General features: G+C 39.4%; 3 protein-coding genes across 4 annotated transcripts; all 3 read left to right on the top strand.

Annotated features, from left to right (window-relative positions):
• The first annotated feature begins 789 nt into the window (after window positions 1–789).
• LOC309497636 (uncharacterized protein) lies at window positions 790–3,588 on the top strand. Of its 2 annotated transcripts, none has more exons than XM_082167924.1 (5): window positions 790–1,583; window positions 1,688–1,894; window positions 2,271–2,827; window positions 2,918–3,423; window positions 3,500–3,588. In XM_082167924.1, the coding sequence occupies exons 1-4, from the start codon at window positions 974–976 to the stop codon at window positions 3,386–3,388; spliced, it is 1,845 nt and encodes a 614-aa protein (XP_082024050.1). In that variant the 5' UTR covers window positions 790–973; the 3' UTR covers window positions 3,389–3,423; window positions 3,500–3,588. The 2 variants fall into 2 exon arrangements, with proteins under 2 accessions (XP_082024050.1, XP_082024051.1); XM_082167925.1 differs by having other exon boundaries at window positions 3,512–3,563.
• Window positions 3,589–7,659: 4,071 nt separating this feature from the next.
• Window positions 7,660–9,183, top strand: LOC309497688 (uncharacterized protein). The gene is made up of 4 exons (XM_082168014.1): window positions 7,660–7,700; window positions 8,260–8,353; window positions 8,480–8,567; window positions 8,657–9,183. The coding sequence occupies exons 1-4, from the start codon at window positions 7,670–7,672 to the stop codon at window positions 9,143–9,145; spliced, it is 702 nt and encodes a 233-aa protein (XP_082024140.1). The 5' UTR covers window positions 7,660–7,669; the 3' UTR covers window positions 9,146–9,183.
• A 3,931-nt stretch (window positions 9,184–13,114) lies between these two features.
• Window positions 13,115–20,587, top strand: LOC309497661 (uncharacterized protein). Its single transcript, XM_082167961.1, has 3 exons — window positions 13,115–13,152; window positions 14,022–14,170; window positions 17,776–20,587. Exons 2-3 carry the CDS (start codon window positions 14,086–14,088, stop codon window positions 18,948–18,950), a joined length of 1,260 nt encoding a protein of 419 aa, XP_082024087.1. The 5' UTR covers window positions 13,115–13,152; window positions 14,022–14,085; the 3' UTR covers window positions 18,951–20,587.
• The last annotated feature ends 302 nt before the right edge of the window (window positions 20,588–20,889 follow it).

Below are 20,889 nucleotides of genomic sequence, written 5' to 3'. Positions count from 1 at the left end.
CTCTGTTCCTCTGGATGCCGCTGAAGATGTGGTCCATTCCACTTGTCTGTGTCCAGCCAGCCTGCAATAACCACAAGCTGACAGCTTTATCGTCCTGGACATAGACGGGTGGTATGACATGGCCACAGAGTATCTGGAGTTCAAAGGGTGCAAGAAGAAGTATCCAGCCTGGTCTGAAGACATCCTGGGACAGCTCGACATGGGACACCGCAGAAAATTCCCCGCCATTCTGACATACAGGTAGAACACATTCATATTTAGAGCAATGCACTGTAATTTGTTTTACTGTATAAAATCAAATACATTGCTTTACTGACATTAACATTGAAATAACAAGATGTGGCACTGAACAGAATTATTTGACTGTCTGTAGGTACTCGTGTGACTACCGTGTAGTCATAATGATGCGGGAGAGGACCCAGGGCAACAGTGTCACGCAGCTTCACAAAAAGCTGCAGGAGCAGCACACCTCAGCGTGGTCACAGCGGACGCTGGAGTACCTCACTGTCTGTGAGCCCTTCACAGACTCCTCCATCATTGAGCCTCCAGTCTTTTCTGCGCCCCCGCCCCTCCCACCCATCCCCAAACCCAAGTGGCTGTTGTCTGTGTATGCCAGGGATGTCCTCTCGCGGCTACTTGAGGTGAAGGCCAAAATAACCTCGGTCTATGGCTCTGTCCTCAAGATAGACTCCACCAAAAAGGTATAAAAAGTCAAGGTTGAATAATAATAATTGTTATTATCTTAAATTTTTCTTACATTTGTTTATTCTACAGTTTTTTTTTACATAGGTCACCAAAAAACTGGCCGGCGCTGCTGCCAACACTGCTGGTTGGTGCACTAATGTAGGCAATGAGCACGGCCAGGTGTTGGTGTCAGTGCTCACAGCGGCAGAGGGGCATGGACTGTGGCCCATGGCGGCGGGTCTCATGAAGAGGTACAGGGAGGCGGGAGTGGCACCGCACGCCGTCGTGTATGTGGACAGAGACTGCTGCAGCCCACACGCACACGGATAGTCGCAGGTCAGAGCCATGTTCACAGAGTGGGATGAGCTCCAAGTGCGCCCTAGACATTTGCCACTTCATGCGGCGCTTTGCAGCAGGTGTCATCACGGAGGCTCATCAGCTCTACGGCACCTTCATGACTCGGCTTTTCAGGTGCATCTTTGAGGTGGATCCAGATGATGTCGCTGCTCTTCGGTTGGCCAAACAGGGGGAGCTACAGGCCAGAGGAGCTGGTCCAGTCTCAGAGAAGGCCCTGGATAAGCTGATCACCAGGAAGGAGTTGGCGCTGCACAGAGGAGTGGAGGAGACCACCAGGAGGATCAAGGCGCTCATTGAAGAGATGGACAGTGAGAAGGGGAGGGACACTCTGGGTGTACCACTGCTGGACCACGAGCACATCCAACATGTCTGGATAGACCAGCAGAGGCACATCGCCTGTATTCAGGACCCAGAGGGCTTCCCTCTGTACCAGAAGACAGACACAGTGAAGAAGGGTGGTGTGGAGCTCAGCTGCTATCGCTGTGCTCGTGGCTCCACCTCCTTGGAGTCTTTCCACCTCCATTTAAATCGCTTCATCCCAGGTAGGTTATAACTTTTATAGCCTGCTAAAGCTTAAAACTTTTATAACCTGTTCTGCCGTTCTGAATACATAGATTACATATATTTGACTTCATTTAACCTCTAGGGACCAGTGCCAGTGATGCGCATTTCCAGGCCTATCTCCTGGAAGGCCTGATGCGCTGGAACCAGGACCGGAAGGATGAAGCAGTGAGGGGAAAGACTGACCTGAGGACCTACAGCAGCGCTGAGAGGGAGGCAATGGACCGGCTCAGCCGCAAAGTGCTGAAGATGTCCCTGGATGAGCGCTACCAGCCTCCAGGGGCTTACACAGGTGAGAATTATTCATGTTAACTCAAACAAAAGATTATACATTATACAGGTGTATGAGTGTTTGAGTGTACATTTTTATATTTTATTTCAAATACTTATACTAGTTATTTGTACTTTGTTTAATTTAGGCTTAATTTGAGCCTTTATAGCCTAATTTCTTTGCTTTCTTTTGCTAAAGTGAATTTGCTTTATTTTGCATTTATGCTTATTATTTTCTTGTTTATTATTTTCATTTTTTGATCTGTTAAACTGCGTCAAGCCTACAAACGATCAAACTTTGAAAAGTTTGATTGTTTGTTTGTTTCAGTTTGTTATGGACAAATAGCCACTACAGCTATAATAATGTGAATGTGCTTTGTATGTGTGTTCTTTTGCAGGGGAGCTGCTGGGTATGGAGTATCTGTACAGTCAGTCTGGGAAATCCCTGACTGTTATGGATAACCCAGAAGAGAAGGATCGGCTGGTGGAGCAGATGGATGATGAGGTGGTGCAGGACGAAGGCTTCGTTGAGGAGGAACCTGAGGACCTCACAGTGCCAGTCCTCTATGACCCCATTGAGACTGTCCCAGTCCACAGCAGCAGCCCCCAGGCCTTCAACCCCTGTCCCTCTGCACCAGGACCATCCTCACTACAACCACCCACATCCAGCCAAGGACTGCAGCGCCCTGCTCAGCCTCCTCTGCAGTCTCCTCCTCTGTGCCCTGCCCAGCCTTCTCTGCAATCTCCTTCTCTGCGCCCTGCTCAGCCTCCTCTGCACTCTGCCCAGCTTCCTCTGCAGCGCCCTGCTCTGTCTCTTCTACACCCTCCTCAGCAGCGCCCTGCTCTGCCTCTTCTACACCCTCCTCTGCAGTCTCCTCCACAGCCTTCTGTCCAGCCAAGTGCTGCCTCTGCTCCTGCAACATCAACTGGGTCCAGTGTTGCAGACCAGGCTCCTGTAAGTAAGCTGCTCATTATTAGTTTCTATTTGCTTTTACACTCTCACATTTAACATGCTGTGTATTGTTATTGTAATACTTCCCTGCAGGCTCCTGTTCTTGGACCCGATGGCGTTGCGGGCTGGGATAAGGTGCAGGATCTGGCTGAGTACCTGGTGTCCCTCCGCCAGGCACTCTACCTGGACGAGCAGCAGGTCACAGAGGTCATCCGTCTGTGGACTGCTCTTCCTGATGGGGACAAGAGGAGGATCCACTATCAGCCCAGACACCAGCCCAAACTGACCCACGGACGCTTCAAGGCTCCGAAAAACACAGGAGTGACACCGGGTGTGGACAGTGTGAAGAGGTGCCTGATCGGTCATCCCGGGGGGCCGGCTCAGTGGCCCAGCACCAGTCGCTTAGTCGAGGCCATGTGCATCAAACTGTGTGCACTGCACAGGTCCCCAACTAAGAAAGATGGAGTCCGTCTTCCTCGTTGGACTAAGGTGCTCAACGATTACCACCACATCCGAGACCTGGTGCTGAACTGCCACACTCTGATGGAGGCCACGTCACTTTAGCTGTTTGTGCTGAATCAGAGGACTCTCACTCAGTGGTAAGCATGGTTTTACATTGACATTTGAAAGAAAGGGATAGCAGTTATTTATAATGAATACATTTTTTGATTGCAGGTTTAATCGAAGGGAGAACACCCAGGAAGTGACTGTCCTTACCCAGGGCCTTGCTGCAGAAGACCGCATCGCTGTGGCCAGCTCACAGCTTCCTGCTCCTCGGGAAAGGCTGGATGAGGCTCCCTCCACATCAGGGGCCCGGCACGAGTTTGTCCTTCCTCCTAACAGAGCGGGACAGGCTCCTAAGCTAAGGCCGGGCAAACGACCTGCCAGTGCTACAATTGTGCGGCCCATTACCCCAGCAGCTCCTACTCCTCCCCCAGTTCCTGTGCCACTGCCCCATTTCATTTTATTGAACCCTGTGCCCACGCTGATGGCAGCAGGTGCAGGTGGCCCTTCAGCTGCTCCTCTCCTGGCTCCAACTCCAGTGTTTCCTGACGCGCCAGAGGCTCCTGCTCCCACTGCCCCGGTGTCTGTGTCCCGCTTCACTCAGAGGAACAGGCGACGCAGGGCAGAAGAGGAGGCCAGTGGAGCCCACAAAAGGAAATATGTCCGTGAAGTGGTATATAACAAATGCTCTAAGTGTGGCAAGCCCAAATCTAAGGAGTTCGGCCACAGCCGCTTCGGCAGTGCCACGTTTTGCCCCAGTGTCTCTGGTGGCTGGTAGAACAGCGCCAGCAGAAAAAACCTGGACAGCCACCTCCATAATAATAATAATCTTGTAAATACTAGACCGTAAATATGTAAACATGTAAATAAATCTTGATACTTACCTCAGCTGCAACTAATTGATGTCAAAATGTAAATACTCGTACCTTTTTACCTACCTGGTCCTGTACAGCCATTAGTGTAAATAAATATGTGTAAGTAAACCTTTATACTTACCTCAGAAGCTACTGTAACCAATCTGTAAAAAGTCAAAATACTCTTACTTGTTTACTCTTCATCATCTATGCCAGTAAAGATCGTTTGTAAATACCTGTAAATACATATCTATGTGTAAATACAGTTAATGTTCTTATTTTTCCATCTTTCTGTTATGTCTTGTTTGTTTCATTTATATTACAGAATGTTCTATTATATTTCTACATTGTTAGTTGTTTATTGTTGTTTATTAATGTCTTGTACTTAGTTTTAGTAAATAAATACTGTTCACACTCTTATTCATTGGGGGCGCAAAGATTGGGAGCACTCTACCATTTGAGCTAATTCCGACTTAAATATTGGCATTTAAAGACATTCTGAACTCTATTGGAGTTAGACAACACGTAGAGCAGCCTTTCTCAAAGTGGGTGCCGCGGCACACTGGGGTGCCCCCTGACTGTGTCAGGGGTGCCGCCAAAAAATTACGTAGGTTAAAAAATAAATTTAAAAGATCGGACATTTCATATATAAATATATTTGAATTTACATAAATACATTCTTCTTTTTAACCCTTTCGCATGTACGCTCACACCGGTGTGATCAGTCTAGGCTGGTCCCTGGAGCACCGGTGTGATTAGAACGGTCAGTGCATGACGTGATCAACTGCTAAATTAAAATGTGCTTTCGCGCGTTGGCTGGAGCTGAGCCAGAGACAGGCGCGCTCAGCTGTCATATATCACAACTTTTCAGCGTTTTCATCCACATAATGTTTGTTTTAGGTTTAAGACATAAGTACTAAAAAAAACAATACATTTAGAGTTTGTAAAATACACACTGATGTCAAAGGAAGAGGCAATAATAATCCTTTCCATTATAATTAGTTGTATTCATATCAGATACACATTGTGTAAGTAACTTTAAAGTTTACTCTATTCTTCTCCCAGTTCACCTGCCACTTACTTTTATGTATTTCGGGAGAAGTGGATGAATTCACTTGTTGTAAATCCAACAGATCCGATTATCTGAACTGCGTCTGCGGCACAAACTAACATGGCGGCGCCCATCGCTCATACAGCTCAACTAACGCGATCGTTATAATTGTGTTCAAAAAACAAAACACTTCCACTTGCATATATTTGACAATCGGAATATCAGATATTTCATGCCATATCTAACAAATTTGTGAATATTTTGAATAAAAAAGGAAAAATGACATAAAAGCAGATCATCATTCATTCAGCTCTGTTGTTGCTGCGGTGTGTCACGTGACAAGCAATGACGCGTCACCATGGAAACCATAAAGTGACACAGTGACTTGAAAAACTCACGCTGGCGGGTCAGCCAGAATATTTTTAATTTACGTGTGAAAGGGTTAAACATATGATCGGATTAATACAATTGTAAATTCATTTTAGATAAAAATATATATAAAATTTACATTTGGGTTATGCAGTGTTTTTAAATTATATTTTACACTAGGGTGCCTTGATATTTTATGCACTTTTGAAAGGTGCCCTGACTGAAAAAAGTTTGAGAAAGGCTGACGTAGAGTTAGACAACACGTGTCAGGACCTACTCATTGTCGTAATCATACTCTAGATCTAATATTATCACACGGAATAAATTCTGCAGCAGAGCGATGACATCTCAGATCATTATTTAGTCTCGTGTAAATTACATTTAGCCAAGGCTGCAAAGCAGACTCTGTGTTACAAATATGTGAGACCTATCACTTCTGCCACTAAAGATAGCTTTATTAATAATCTTCCTAATCAGTTTCATCATCTCAGCATCCCGGATAGCTTAGAAGAACTCGATATTGCAACAGAAACTTATCTCTCTCTTTTTCAGCACTTTAGACACAGTTGCTCCGTTGCGCTTAAAGAAGATTAAAGAAAATAGTCCAACGCCGTGGTACAACGAGCACACTCAGGCCCTTAAGAGAGCAGCCAGAAAAATGGAGCGCAACTGGAAGAAAACAAAACTAGAGGTATTTTGCATTTCATGGTAAGAGAGTTTGATTGCATACAGAGAGGCCTTAAAAGCTGCTAGATCTGCTTATTTTTCAACCCTATTAGAAGAAAATAAACAAAACCCTAGGTGTTTATTTGAAACAGTGGCTAAACTAACGAAAAAGAAAGCTTCAAGCCCAGAAATTTCCAAGCAACACAGCAGTTATGACTTTATGAACTTCTTCACTTACAAGATTGATAATATCAGGGACAAAATTATAACTATGCAACCGTCTACTACAGTATCGCATCAGGGAGTGCATTGTAGTCTTCCTAAGTAAAAATTAAATTCATTTATTGTTATAGGAGAGGAAGAATTCGCTAAACTCATTAAGGTGAGACACTACAGGTGAATTTAACTAGCAGATATCACCATGAAACTTTCCCAGTTGATTACAGAATTTCAAGGACCAGTGGGAACCCTGTATACATAAAGATTAATCAGTATTTTGTCAAATGATGTGGGTATGTTCGAATGTACTTTTACAACAATTGTTTAGAACACGTAAAACTCCGTTATCACAACAATGAATTCAACAAATACAGTAACATCTATGATAACCAATTTAGTATTAAACCTTACTTTTCTTGCGGTTAATTCATTTGAATGAAATAAAAGCATGTCATTAAACGCAACATTTATAAAAATAGAACTTTACCTCATCCATGAACATGATTTTTCGATTCCCGTCTGACTGATTTACATCCACGGTGGAGTTGAAAACGACAGTTCCCATCATTCCACGCTCCTTCACATCGTCATCAAGCTACGCCGTTGTTGTTGTTTGGAATGTAGCGCCCTCTAACAGCAGAAAATATTGCATATTGTACCTTTAATAACTTTATAAACTATAATCACTTGCTTCCCGGTCGTACAGTATGTGAATCTAGTTCCGGCGGAAGAATGACCTCTGACCTAACCTATGATAGGATATAGGAGTAGCCTAAGGCTGCGTTCGAAACCGCATACTTCCCTACTATATAGTATGGTAAAAAGAGTAGGCGAGCGAAAAAGTATGTACGAGTCCTCTGTGTTCATAAAAGAGTAGGCGAGAATTACCTGGGTGACGTACTAATTATCGCGAGATTCGGACGTACGTATACTTATAGTGCTTTCGAATATGCCTACTTTCCTACTATATAGTAGGCAAAAACAGTATGTGAAGGAAGCAGTACGTTCGAAACGTCAGTATTCATAAAAGAGTAGGCGAGAAGTTCCCGGATGGCTTACTACTTCCGCCCGGATTTTTGAGTGCTCCACCATGGATACTTTTCTATCCCAGGAGGCCACGCGAGAGGATACGTCATAAAAGAAGAAGAAGAAGAAGAAGAAAAAGATACGTCATACTCAAACATGGCTGAACAAATGGAGAGTGTTTTCAAATGTGAGTATTAGCCTACAAACCAAATCGCATGTGTTGAATACTGTACAGTAAACTGTTGAATTGTTGAAGGTGTAAAGACGCTATATAATATGGTTCATTTGTGATTTTGCTGTAAATTACATTTTATTATCTATAGCTAACAGAGGAGCTCTAGTAAGGACACATACGTCTCCAAAGTGGATTTGCATACATTTTAAACTATACATCTTAAATAAATTACTAAATGTCTATTAAATATCTGGCAAGAAAATATTCTATAAGAATTGCAGATAACTACTACGTCTAATAAATATGAAATAGACGTCTGAGTGATGTATGTGTACTATTGTTTAGGAGAATATTTTTTTTTCATTAGACGAATGTTTAATACATTTAGATTAAGTAACTAAACATAAGTAATCTATTTCATTTGTCCATTAGTAGCCTACTGTTGAACAATTGTGGAACGTTTATGATGGATAAAAAGCTAGGTTACTTATCAGCAACAACCTCAACATGTAAATGTAGTATTGAGCTCATAAATCACAGAGGTAACGTGAATCTTGTCTGGATGTTACAGGGACAGATGAACACACACGCAAACTTATCCGGTGGAGAGTGGCTCATGAAGCACTCTTCACCGGAAAGCGTAATGCTGCCATCAAAGGCTTTGAGTGAGTATACAGAAATGATTAAAAATCTATTTAATTGTTCATTTGTAGTATATTTCAGTTATTGTATTTTCAAACAGAGATATTGCAGCACTATTTTAATTCTTGATTTCTCTGCATTTGCTGCAGATCCTTTGTGGTGGAGCAGGACCTACATGGTAAGGCGACAGCGGCATTTGTAAAAAAAAAATGGGAAAACCTTAAACAGAAATACAAAGTAAGATCATTTTGTCACTTCTAATACAGAATTTAAATATTGTGATGTTAAAATTAATGCTTTTGTATCATGCTTGTGCATTTTTGCAGGATCTGAAATGTCCGCAGACAGGAAGGGGCACTGAGGATGGAGAGACCACAGCAGCATCCTGGAAGTGGTACACTGCCATGGATGAGGCAATTGGGGGCAGACCCTCCATCACTCCTCCTGCCCTCGTTGCCTCATGTGGGCAGGATGTTGCTGTGGCATCTTCGTCCTCAGTGAGCCCAGAGCCCTCAAGAGCCCGGAAAAGGCCTAATGACGTGATGGCATTATTTCGGGAGATGGAGGAGAGAGAAGAGGAGAGAGAGCGGAAAGCTGCTGAGAGGGAGGAGAGGCTTTGGAGGGAAATGGAGGAGAAGGAGGAACGACGAGAACAAGAGAGAAGAGAGAGAGAAGAAAGACAAGAAAGAGAAGTAAGAGAAAGAGAGGAGAGATGGCACCGGGAGGCAATTGAGAAGGAGGAAAGGAGAGCACGAGAAGTTGCAGAAAGGGATGAACGATTTTTATTTGTCCTTGAAATCCTTGCTAAAAAATAAATTCTGTGGAAAAAAAAAACTTCTTATGGTCATTTACACATTTGGGTTAATGTGAATACAATTTATATATATATGTATATACACACAGTACTGTGCAACAACAACAAATGGTGGCCTAAGACTTTTGTACAATGTTATGTAAAACAAACTATTTCTAGGCAGTCACAGTACATTATAGACTTCTATAAATTTAGTCATACTTTTAGTTTGATAAAATTCATAAATTAAATATTTATGAAGTGATGAATCATTAGTGAATGTGTGGTGTAATGTAAAAAAAAAAAAAACACACTTTAAAACAACAGTTTTATTGGAATTTATTAAATGACTTCTAAATGCATTCAGAGCTCATGCAGGGATTTTCAAGGCAGGTCATGGAGGGTTCAGTTCCAACACACCTGTCTGTAATTTGTTATTAATTGGTTTAAATTGATTCAGGTGTGTATAATTAGGGTTGAAAGCTCTGAACTTGAGACGGTTTACACAAACTACCTTAAGTTTTGCATTAACTACCCACTGTAAAATAGTGACTAAAGGGGTTTGTGAACCCAAGCAAATAATTGAGTCATTATTTGCTCACCTTCATGTTGTTTGATCCCTTTGTTTTTTGTTTTGTTTTCCTGAACACAAAAGGTGATTTTGGTCAGGTTTGTACTGTTGGTTTAATACAACATCAGTCAATGGACTTTCAGAAGATTCAAAAACATTATCAAATAATGCCAAGAAGCTTCTGATAGTTGGCCTCCAGTGACTGATATTGTGTTAAACCAGCAGAACAAACATGACAAAAATCCCCTCTTGTGTTTAAACAATAAAAAAGAAAACAGAGTAATGTAACGGCATGAAAGCAAGCAAATAATGGCTGTATTTATATGTTGAGGTGAACTAACCCTTTTTCCCACTAAGTAGAAATTGTAGTAAATGTATGTATTTTGTAGTAATACCTTGAAGAAAATAAGCAGCTTTGAGCGTTTATGCCCGAGACTGTTTCTTTACAAAGATCCATCAAATTTATGCATTTGGCAGATGTTTTTATCCAAAGTGACTAAATGCATTTATTACAGGGACAATGACCCTCGACAAACCTGGAGTAAAGAGCCTTGCTGATCGACCAGCAATCTTCTGCTAACCAGTTCAGTGGTTTAGCCCACTCCACCACAAAGGTAGTAAAGCTCTAACAAATATTTGCATGTAATTGTTAACCTATAAAATGACATTTGACAAGAAACGGAATGCTGACAACATGAATTGAAAAAAAAAAATTACATTTTAATCTTCCTAAATATTTTAAAGGTAGTCATGCTCATGGAGAGCAGGCACAGGGATGTTTGGAGCAGACACCGCAGCAGCCAGATTGTTCCGCACATCATCTCCCACTCTTGCTGCAAGGTTGCGGGGCTCAGGGGGGCCGTCATCATGGTCATCCTCATCCTCTGGCTCAACAATATCTCCATTGACCAGAGCGAGATTGTGAAGCACAGCGCAGCACGCAACAACCTCAGGCACGAAGGCAGGGCTCACCTCCAAGGCCTTGAAGAAGATACAGCGCCAGCGTGTCTTCAGCATCCCAAAAGCTCTCTCCACGATGTTACGGGCACGGGAGTGCTTGCTGTTGAAGCGAGCCTGCACAGGGTTCTGTACAGGCTCTCTGTATGGCGTGATGAGGCAGATGGGTGCACTCAGGCAAGGATAGCCTCCATCTCCGAGGATGCATTTGCCTGCAGGTGGATAAAGGCCTTCAGCATACACAGGGCTGTTCCTCAGCACCCTGGCATCGTGCACAGACCCAGGATATCCCACAAAGACATCTAGGAATTTCCCCCGGTGATCAGTGATGGCCTGGAGTTGGATGGAGTGAAACAGCTTCCGGTTGAAATAACAGTGGGAGTTATTTGCTGGCGGTTTAATACGGATATGACAGCCGTCTATCGCACCAACTGCTGTGCTGAAAGCTGGTGATCCAGACAGCTGTGCAAATCCTGCTCCCACTGCCTCCAGGTCATCACCGGTTGGAAAGCAAATCACCCTCCTCAAAATTCCTATGATGGCCTTGCTTACTCTGTGCACAATGTCATGCACAGAGGTCTTGGGGATATCAAAGGCCTGCGACACCACCCTGTAAGATGCTGCATGGGCCAGCCAGTGCAGGAACACAAGCACCTCGATGTCCCTTTCCCATCCATGGTCAGATTCCTGTCTGACTGCACCAATCAGGGACCTGATGGATGGAAGAGACAGGCGAAGGTGGGCACGGTGGTCAGCTGCTTCATCAAAATAAAACTGCAGAATTGGAACAGCTCCATTGAGATGGCAGTATGATGTGGGGTTCACTGCCTGTAAAAACATGATAGTTTGTTAGAACAAAAAGCTTGAATAAAGCGATGTTTCATGTAGTATTGTTTCATGTAGTATTGAATCGTATATGTATTTATTTATTGTGATTATTTATTTTAGTCATTTACTTATTTTTATTCATGTTTCATATTGTTTTCAGTAAATAAAACAATTAATTTCATGCATTAATCATTGCTTGAATAAAAATGTATTATTCACATCAGCTGCATTTGTCTAGTGTGTATTCATGCATAGCTATGTCATATGACAATACAACAGTTTGCTTGTTTTACCAAAATAGATCATTTTTTATTAAGAAAATGGGTAACACTTTACAATAAGGTACATTAGTTAACATTAACTAATAGTGAACTGCACTCATACAGCATTCATTCATCTTTGTTAATGTTAATTTCAACATTTACTAATAATTTATTAAAATCTTGTTAACATGAGTTAATGCACTGTGAACTAAGATGAACAAACAATGAACAGCTTTATTTCTATTAACTAACATTAACAAATATTCATAAATACTGTAACAAATGTATTGCTATTTGTTCGTTCATGTTAGTTAATACATTAACTAGCCTAATGTTTAATAAATTAACCTTATTGTAAAGTGTTACCAGAAAATGTTATATAAATAAGTGTTGGTCAGCATTTGTCATTAGTATTGTGCATAAGTGTTGGGGTGGGCTAGTAATGCAATTCATTCTGGGGTAGTCTTCATTTTTTAAGTAGTAATACTTGCCTTGTTTGAATATAAAATCATCAACCTTCTCCAAAGGCGAGATCTTCGAGCAGCTGCCCGATGTCTCCTTTGTGCACAAATTATTCTTCTAACTATTGATGACATGCCAACCATTTCAGACCCTGAACCGTTCTGGACTGGTTAGGTGGTACTGATGCAATCAGATGTCGGTGGTGCACACCTGTCGCTCATAACTTTTAAATTGTTGCGCTTGTGATAACGTCATTGGTCACATGATAACGTCAACACGGCGGATGACGTCCGAACCGCATTCATACTCAACGAGATTTGGCTATTAAGTACCTACTCTTTTAGCGCTCGTTAAGTAAGTACTTATTGAAATTAAGTACCTACTCATTGAGTATGCGGTTTCGAACGCAGCCTAAGCTTAGGTGAGAATAGACACATATCTGGGTTCAAACAAATAGGGCTGGGCAACAACCTCAAGCTCCTTAAGGGTTTTGTTATCAATTACTTTATTTTTGTTTATTAACAAATTAAAACAAGACTATTTATTTGCACTTTTATTTTTTAATTACAATATCATATTTTTTTGCTCTCAAACATTATGTTTGATTGAATAAAAAACAGAGGTGTAAAGTCCAGGTTCAGAAAGTAAAAGTCCTCCTCAGTATTTTTTTCCAATCACCTGGATTTGCTAATTTGCTAACAGTTTTTCAGCCAGGAGATATAACTAATTAGTGAAATCAGCTGGCTGAGTTCATGGGTGGAATAAATACATGGCAGGACTTTTAGTTTCTGCCCCCCTGGACATTATACCTCTGATTAAAAAAAAGACACAAAAGTAATTCCATATGATATCAGGTATAAAAAAATGGGACTTTTATTTTGATCTGGCGATATGACCTCATAAAGCTGCGCTGCGCTCCCTGCATCAGTTGTGATTCTGATTAAGAAGGTTTGTGTTTAAAGCATTTTAGGTGTTTAAATCGATACAAAATGTTCAGTAAATGTATAGTTTTTACAGGAGATGGAAAGCAAATTATTTATCATTGAATATAACATTGTAATGCTTTATCTAACATTAATGAACGGGATTTTTTTTTTTGTCGGTCAAGTGTATCCACACATTAGTAACAGAAGACCCGTGCGTCTAATTTCTCTCCCTATATCGTGAATCAGTTTATCATAAACACGAATTCGGTCACTGGCAAGTTGTGATGGGTTTGCAAGTTGCAAACGGAGGTTTTGAAAATCCAAGTCATGAATTAGGAAAAGCGCTATCAAATATTTGTGAATTGAATTGAATTGAACCGAACTGAACCAAATGATTCAGTGATTCGAATCGCTCGATTCACCACACGTAGTCGCTGACGAGACATGCTGGTCAAAACAGTGTAAATGCAACGTGAACACAAACACTAACATGTGTAATGACAACTTTAACAAACAACTGCAAATGTTTTCATCAAAATGCAGTCTATTAAATATAATGAACGAAAAAAAACAAAAAAAAACAAATGTGAAGTTTTTATGCCTAATGAACCTTACATATAATTTGTGTTAATTTATTGGTTAGTGTAGGCTATCTTTGAATCATCTTTATGGTTAGATGGTTAAACTGGATGAGATTTTATGGATTTCAAATATTAGTAGTGCTAGTTTTGAGTGTTCTTGGCTATTCAGACCATGAACTCTCATTCTGACTGACTGTTACCAGTGCACTGAACTACTGAACTAGAGCTGATTGAGACACACACTAAGATTTAGTTTGGATTTATTTTTCTTTCTGTTAATTTTTTTTATTTTTTATCTCAATCACGACAGTGTGCCAAACCCACAGAAAAACTTTTGGTGAAGTGACTGAGATACGCGTGACACACTTGTAAAGATGGCGTCTATTAAAGAGGAGAGTGAAGACATGAAGATTGAAGAAACATTTAGAGTAAAACAAGAAGATACTGAGGAACAAACAGGTTGGTTTCATTCTCAAAGCTGAACTCAGTCATTTGATGCTTATTAAAATGTCCAGCTCTACAGAAATGAATGATATTTTTAAGGGATGCACCAATATGAAAATATTGGTTCATACCGATAATTATTTATATTTGAAAGCTGTTAACCGATATAGCCTAATGGCCGATAAATCTAAATGTAAATTCAAATTTTTAAAATAAATTTGAGTGCCTGAAAAGTAAAAGTCTAGCCTAACCAATAAAAGCACTTCAACCTATATCAAACATATACAGAACAGTGGCCTATAGTACACCCCTACCAGTGTACATTTTAAAATTTATTTTTCACTCCAAATTTCTTTATCAAAAAATCTGTTGCCTTACAAATAAATTAAATAATGCAAACAAGTCACTGGACGACATTACTTGCGTATAAAGAATCAAAATGCATATGCCATAGATAAATAAAAAAAGAACTGCATATGCATGGACAATAAATATAGTTGATGAAATAAGAGAAAAATAAAAGTGCTAGTTATTGGTAATAGTAATTAGTAATAGTATTACCAGAGAAGTAATGCATCAATGTTTCTGAAAAAAACATCTAAAATGAACATTGCTGTTTCAAGTAACAGCATTGCTGAAGCTGAAGAACTGAATGAACAGCGGTAACTGAAGCGCTTTGTTAGCGGCTTAATTGACTCAAACAAAGCATTATGTCAATAATCAGATATTTATGCCTGATATTATAAACATAACAACTACAAAAAGTTGCAAATGCACAAGTAAATGTGAACTTTAAGTTCCGTGCTAGTCGGAATGTGATGTCGACGCGCTTTTCCCGTAACAACGCGCTGAAACATGGCAACTAAACCCAAAGAATTCACAACGTTTTATTATTGTGTATACAATTATAATGTTATGTAATATAACAGTCCCCATTAAGTGATGGGAAGATCGGATCATTTTACTGACTCTCTTGTTCGATCTCGTTCATCAAAATGAACGAATCTTTTTTCAAGTCAATTCGTTCATTTAAGTGGCTTTAAATGTTATACGTTTAACTGCCGAATTCCCCGAACACATCCACCTACCGAATGGCGTCAGCGCTGTCAATGCTTTAAATCAATATTGATCTCTATGAAGTGAAGCATCAGTTTCAGCGTTACCTATGCGGCGCATTGCTGCTTTGTAAAGTGGCTCTCAAAGTTCAAATAGTTTCAACACCTTGTTTAATTACATCTGTCTTTGAATGAAAGTGCATTAGTTGAATGAACGGTTTAATGACCGTCAAAGACAGTCCCTTGCCGCCACCTCGACTGGTCAGGCATATAAATGGCACTGAAATCTGCGTTCTGATTTGGTCCGGTACATAACAGTCATATAGGTACCGGTGCCACATTGGTTTCGGTAGTCAACCCCAGGGGTTGATAGAGTGCTGCAGGTATGACGTCACTTTGTAGGCCAACCGACAGTTCGCATCACTCTGGTTTCCTCGACGAAAACCTAATAGAGCTTTCATAGGCTTTTAGATTATCGCTTAAAACAAGCTCTGATCAACAAAAGTTCATGATACTTGCACGTTTTGTCCATAATTATCACTGATGAATAGGGCTGTAGTAGCTATCGATTATTTTAGTAATCCAGTATTCTACTGATTATTCAATCGAGTAATTGGATAAAAAATTGTGGTGATAAAAATGTGAACAACAGCCTTTAAAATGACTTAAAATGCAAATATAGGTAACACTCTACAACAAGGTTCATTGGTTAACATTAGTTAACTACCTTAGTTAACGTACTAAGAATGAACAATACTTCTACAGCATTTATTAATCTTAGTTAATATTAATTTCAACACTAACTACTACATTATTAAAATCAAAGGTTGTATTTGTTAACATTAATGTACTGCGAACAAACAATGAACAGCTGGATTTTTATTAACTAAGATTAACAAAGATTAATACAGTTACAAATGTATTGCTCATTGTTAGTTCATGTTGGTTAATACATTAACTAATGTTAACTAATGAACTATTGTAAAGTGTTAACCAAATATATAATAACAAGCAATAATTATTGGTTCAAATAAAGTATTAAAGTAAGTAATCATATGGGTTTTATTGAACAACACTGTTAAAATACACCATGTAAAATAAATGATATAAAATAATATAAACATAACTTGCATTACGCATTACAACAAATACCTACAGAGGGCGCCAACGGCCTGGTTACACTACGGCATGATCAAATCCTTGTTTAATATTGGCCAAACAACATTTAATTCAAATGTCAACTTAATCTTTAATATTTGGTCACTTATGTACGATAGAAATGCAACAGCCGCTGTAATTTCTTGAACAAGAACGTGCACATAAAAATGTTATACTTTTATTTTGAAATCGCGATGAACAACAATTTGCATATTCAGAAATATATTTATGTATTCTCCTGTGTTGGCGTTGATTTACAAATGAGTTACAAGCTGGGTCACACACTTGATCTTGTTTCATCATTAGGGTTTTCCATTACAAATATCTCTGAAAGTGATGCTTGTCTATATGAACAGTGGCTAGTATATAATTATATTAATGCAACATTTAATATTAATTGTCAATTCATATAATAATGATATGAATATATTATATGAATTATTCATAATTATAATCCATACAATATAAATGTAAAAAATAATTAGCAGCATAAAATATAATTTTGTTGGCATTATTCACTACTGTAAAGTGATGTGACTGATAGACGTTTTCCATGCACAGTGCGCTGACCTGGTTAAGTGATAATCAAATTAAGTGATTTTTTTTTTCTCATTACATTTGTTTCAGTTTTATTGATTAGTTGATGCAGCCCTAATATCAACAATGCATTCCACACACTTGTAAGGTTGTGCATTTTTTTTCGGGTTGTGAGTAAATAAAAACTATCATTGGCATTACAGTGAATACTAATGATAAGTTTATTCATGGAGAAAAGCAGAGGACCTAATACTGAGCCCTGTGGCACACCGTACTTGTCTTTGATGAGATGTCTCTTCATTTACACAAACAAAGTGCTTGTGGTAAACCATGCTAGTCCGCAAATGCCAACATAATTCTCAAGCCATCCAAGAGAATATTGTGTTCTATGTTGTCGAAAGATTAAATAGCACTTGATTTTGGCATCTGTTTGCAGCTACATCTCTCTTCAAGTCATTTGTGACTTCAAATTTTGGTTTAATAAGCGCGTTACAATAATAATTATGATTCCAGCTGCTTCAAAATGCCACTGCTAGACTATTGACCAGTACGAGAAAGATGGAAAGAATCACCCCGATTTTAACATTCCTTCAATGTTGTGTTTGTATTGTTTGGTTTTGTTGATTGCTTTGTACAGCACTTTGGGCTGCACTTGAGGCAGTAGAAATGTGCTTCATAAAAAAATGTAATAAACTAATAAGGGGTTTGATAACTGCCAGCTTTTTTGGACTGTAGGCATTTTGGACGTGTCCTAAAGAAAGTGAAGTTAACTATTGAGAAGAGGTTCTGAGATTACAGGAAATGCCTCTGTTCTTTAGTAGGTTTTGATGTTCGTTGCTTTGTGCCATTTTTATTTTATTTTTGCTTTAGACCTGATGGCACTGAAAGAGGAGAGTCCAGAACTGAATGACATGGAGGGGAAAGATCAGTATGAAAATGATCATGATTTCATGGCTGGAGAAAAATCCACAGAGACTGAAAAGACATCATCACGAAAAAGACGTCGGAACAAGTCTAACAAGTATTTCACCTGCCATCACTGTGGAAAGAGTTTCAATCATCTAGGAAACCTTAAAGTTCACATGAGAGTTCACACTGGAGAGAAGCCTTTCACCTGCAAACAGTGTAAAAAGAGTTTCACTCAAAAACAAAACCTTAAAGTCCACATGAGGCTTCACACTGGAGAGAGCTCTTTCACATGCCAACAGTGTGGAAAGTGTTTCACTCAAAAAGGAAACCTTACAGTCCATATGAGAATTCACACCGGAGAGAAGCCATTCACATGCAAACAGTGTGGAAAGAGTTTTACATATAAAAACTACTTTAATTCCCACGTGAGCAGTCACACTGGAGAGAAGCCGTACACATGTGATCAGTGTGGAAAGAGTTTCACACGTAAAGCATCTTTTAATTACCACATGAAGATTCATTCAAGAGAGAACTGTTTTGTATGTCATCACTGTGGAAAGAGTTTCACCTATAAAATAAGCCTTAAGACTCACATGAGAGTTCATACTGGAGAAAAGCCTTATTCATGCACTCAGTGCGGAAGGAGTTTCACATATAAAGCATCTTTTGACTCCCACATGAGAAGTCACTCTGGAGAGAGGCCTTACATGTGCAACATGTGTGGGAAAGGCTTCCCACAGAAAGGAAACCTTCAGACTCACATGAGAATTCACACTGGAGAGAAGCCGTTCATGTGTCTTCAGTGCAAAAAGAGTTTCAGATATCAAAGAGATTTGAAACATCATTTGCAGACTCATTGTGGAAAGAAATTGCAGTGTTCTGAGGGTGGTAAGAAGTTTAAAAAAAGGAGCCATTTTAAAAATCACAGGCCTGGAGGAAGACAATTTAATTGTGATCAGTGTAATAAAAAATTTATTTTGCCATTACATTTAGAGATACACCTGAAAAGTCATGCAGATGTGAGAACTTATTCATGTTCTTTGTGTGGAAAGTGTTTCAAATGGCTTGGCCATTTAAAATGGCACCAGAAAATATGTGTCTGTGTGAAGTCAAGGCTGCATTCAGACCTCAGCTAAATGTGGACCAAATCTGTTTGTCCACCTTCATGACATTTTTTTTCTTTTCTTTTGTCAAGTACATATGATCACTTGTGGCCCCACCTGACTTTCTCCTTTGCTATAGTTTCAAATATTGAATGGTTGCGGGAAAAGCCCTTTCATTTCTATTGCATGGAGACGTTGCTGCATTCCAAATCTTTCTTGCTGTGAAATTCCACAATGAATGAAAGTTTATAAATAAAAGGACAGAAACTAAATTAAATAATTACCTTACTTGATTCTTCTTTAGTGAGAAAACACAAGTGTTGTCAAGTAGGGCTGTCACAATATCAGATTCTTCCACACTACGGTTATCGTGGACAACATAATTCACTGTAACGATATATCGCAATATCTGCAGAAACCAAAAAAAAAAAAAAAAAAACATCACTCAAATTCATCTTTACTTTAATTTTTTTAGCCAATGAATCACATCATTACATACCAAAACGACAAGAATTGAGACTCTGGCTTCTTTGACACTGCCTAATTAATAACCAGGAGAGAGAAAATACTGTCAAGGTCAACAGTATTATAAATAAGCTTTAACAAATATTACCTAGTTCTGGCATGAAGCTCTCTAGATGGTGCAGGGTGATAGGTCTGAAAAATTATTGGTAGCAATCATGTCATTATTTACATAGCACAGCTGATTGGTTGCTGTTGCATCCGTGGCTAATGAGCTTACTGCTTAAACATTCAAATACTTGCCATTGTTTGCTGTTAGCAGTCTGTAGCGTGCTTTCAGAACCCATCAGGAATCAACATCTAAGATAAGGTAATTATCTTTTATTCTACATCTCTGCACATATTATGTGATCCAGTTATTAATTCCTAAATGGAGCAATCTTTACAAGTTTTAATCTAGATTAAATGGTTAGCTGCATAAAAATGACACGTCATTTATTCAAGGGTAATGTTTCATTAGGTTTCATATGCTTAACATGTTGATGCAGTGCTTCAGTCATTTATTATGACTGTTATAATTACGCTCCTAATGACATTTCATTTATCATAAGAGTATAAGGGTAATGTAATGACGTATTGATGATACTTGCTCAGGTGGTTGCTTGGTTCTTATCTCTATCAGCTTGCAACGTAATATCTATTGTTCACGAGAACACAAGCATGCATTTCTAGCGTTAAGCCGGTCAGCAAGGTAGCCAAGGCACACATAGATAGTAAAACATGCGGTCCCATTAAAAACAAAAACAAATAAAAAAAACAGTATACAGTTGTAATCGAAATTATTCTACCCCAATTGCAAATTAGGTTTATTGCCAAAATTTACAGGCTTTCAGTTGTTTGCAATGAACAAATTAAACAAAAGTAATTAAAATAGCTCAACACAACAAATGTTTCAAGTGGTTTCCCCAAATTCAACTGAAAATTTACTTTTAATGACTTTTAATTGACTTTTAATGACTTCTGCAATCTCAAAATTATTCAACCCCCTGAATAGAATCCCTCACAACAGCACAAATCTACAAAACAGGTGTTGTCTCAAGCACACCTGATGCAACTAATCAAGGGCTTCATTAGTTGCACCTGGTGTGTTTGAGCTAGAACACATGAAATATCTGAACTGGTTAGGTTTGTTGAGTGTCACGTTTGACTGCATGTTAGAAATATGGCTAAGTCAAAAGAATGGTCCAAAAAGTTAAGAGAAGATATAAGCGCCCTTCACAAGGAACAGGATACAAAAAGATACCAAAGGCACTAAATGTTCCTAAAGACACCGCTGGAAGCATAGTTCACAAATTCAAAGTTAAAGGAACAGTGGTTTCACTACCAGGATGGGGCAGAAAAACCCTTGAGAGATTGCAAAAGACCTGCAGCAAGACTTTGTAGCAACAACTAAGGTTAAGCTTTCACAGTAAGGCATGTAATAAATGCTGGCCAGAACTCCAAGACATTC

The sequence above is a fragment of the Leuciscus leuciscus genome, assembly GCF_965113295.1.
Source record: "Leuciscus leuciscus genome assembly, chromosome: 4".
NCBI lineage: Eukaryota > Metazoa > Chordata > Actinopteri > Cypriniformes > Leuciscidae > Leuciscus > Leuciscus leuciscus.
Note: the sequence above shows the minus strand (reverse complement) of the source record. Positions and strands in the feature narration are given on the sequence as shown.

Coding starts and splice junctions, on each gene's coding strand:
- LOC309497636 (XM_082167924.1), top strand. CDS start 974: ATGTGGACAGAGACTGCTGCAGCCCACACGCACACGGATAGTCGCAGG. Junction 1,584..1,687: donor TTTAAATCGCTTCATCCCAG/GTAGGTTATAAC, acceptor TTTAACCTCTAG/GGACCAGTGCCAGTGATGCG. Junction 1,895..2,270: donor GCCTCCAGGGGCTTACACAG/GTGAGAATTATT, acceptor GTTCTTTTGCAG/GGGAGCTGCTGGGTATGGAG.
- LOC309497661 (XM_082167961.1), top strand. CDS start 14,086: ATGGCGTCTATTAAAGAGGAGAGTGAAGACATGAAGATTGAAGAAACA. Junction 14,171..17,775: donor AGATACTGAGGAACAAACAG/GTTGGTTTCATT, acceptor TTTTTGCTTTAG/ACCTGATGGCACTGAAAGAG.
- LOC309497688 (XM_082168014.1), top strand. CDS start 7,670: ATGGCTGAACAAATGGAGAGTGTTTTCAAAT. Junction 7,701..8,259: donor AATGGAGAGTGTTTTCAAAT/GTGAGTATTAGC, acceptor TGGATGTTACAG/GGACAGATGAACACACACGC. Junction 8,568..8,656: donor ACCTTAAACAGAAATACAAA/GTAAGATCATTT, acceptor GCATTTTTGCAG/GATCTGAAATGTCCGCAGAC.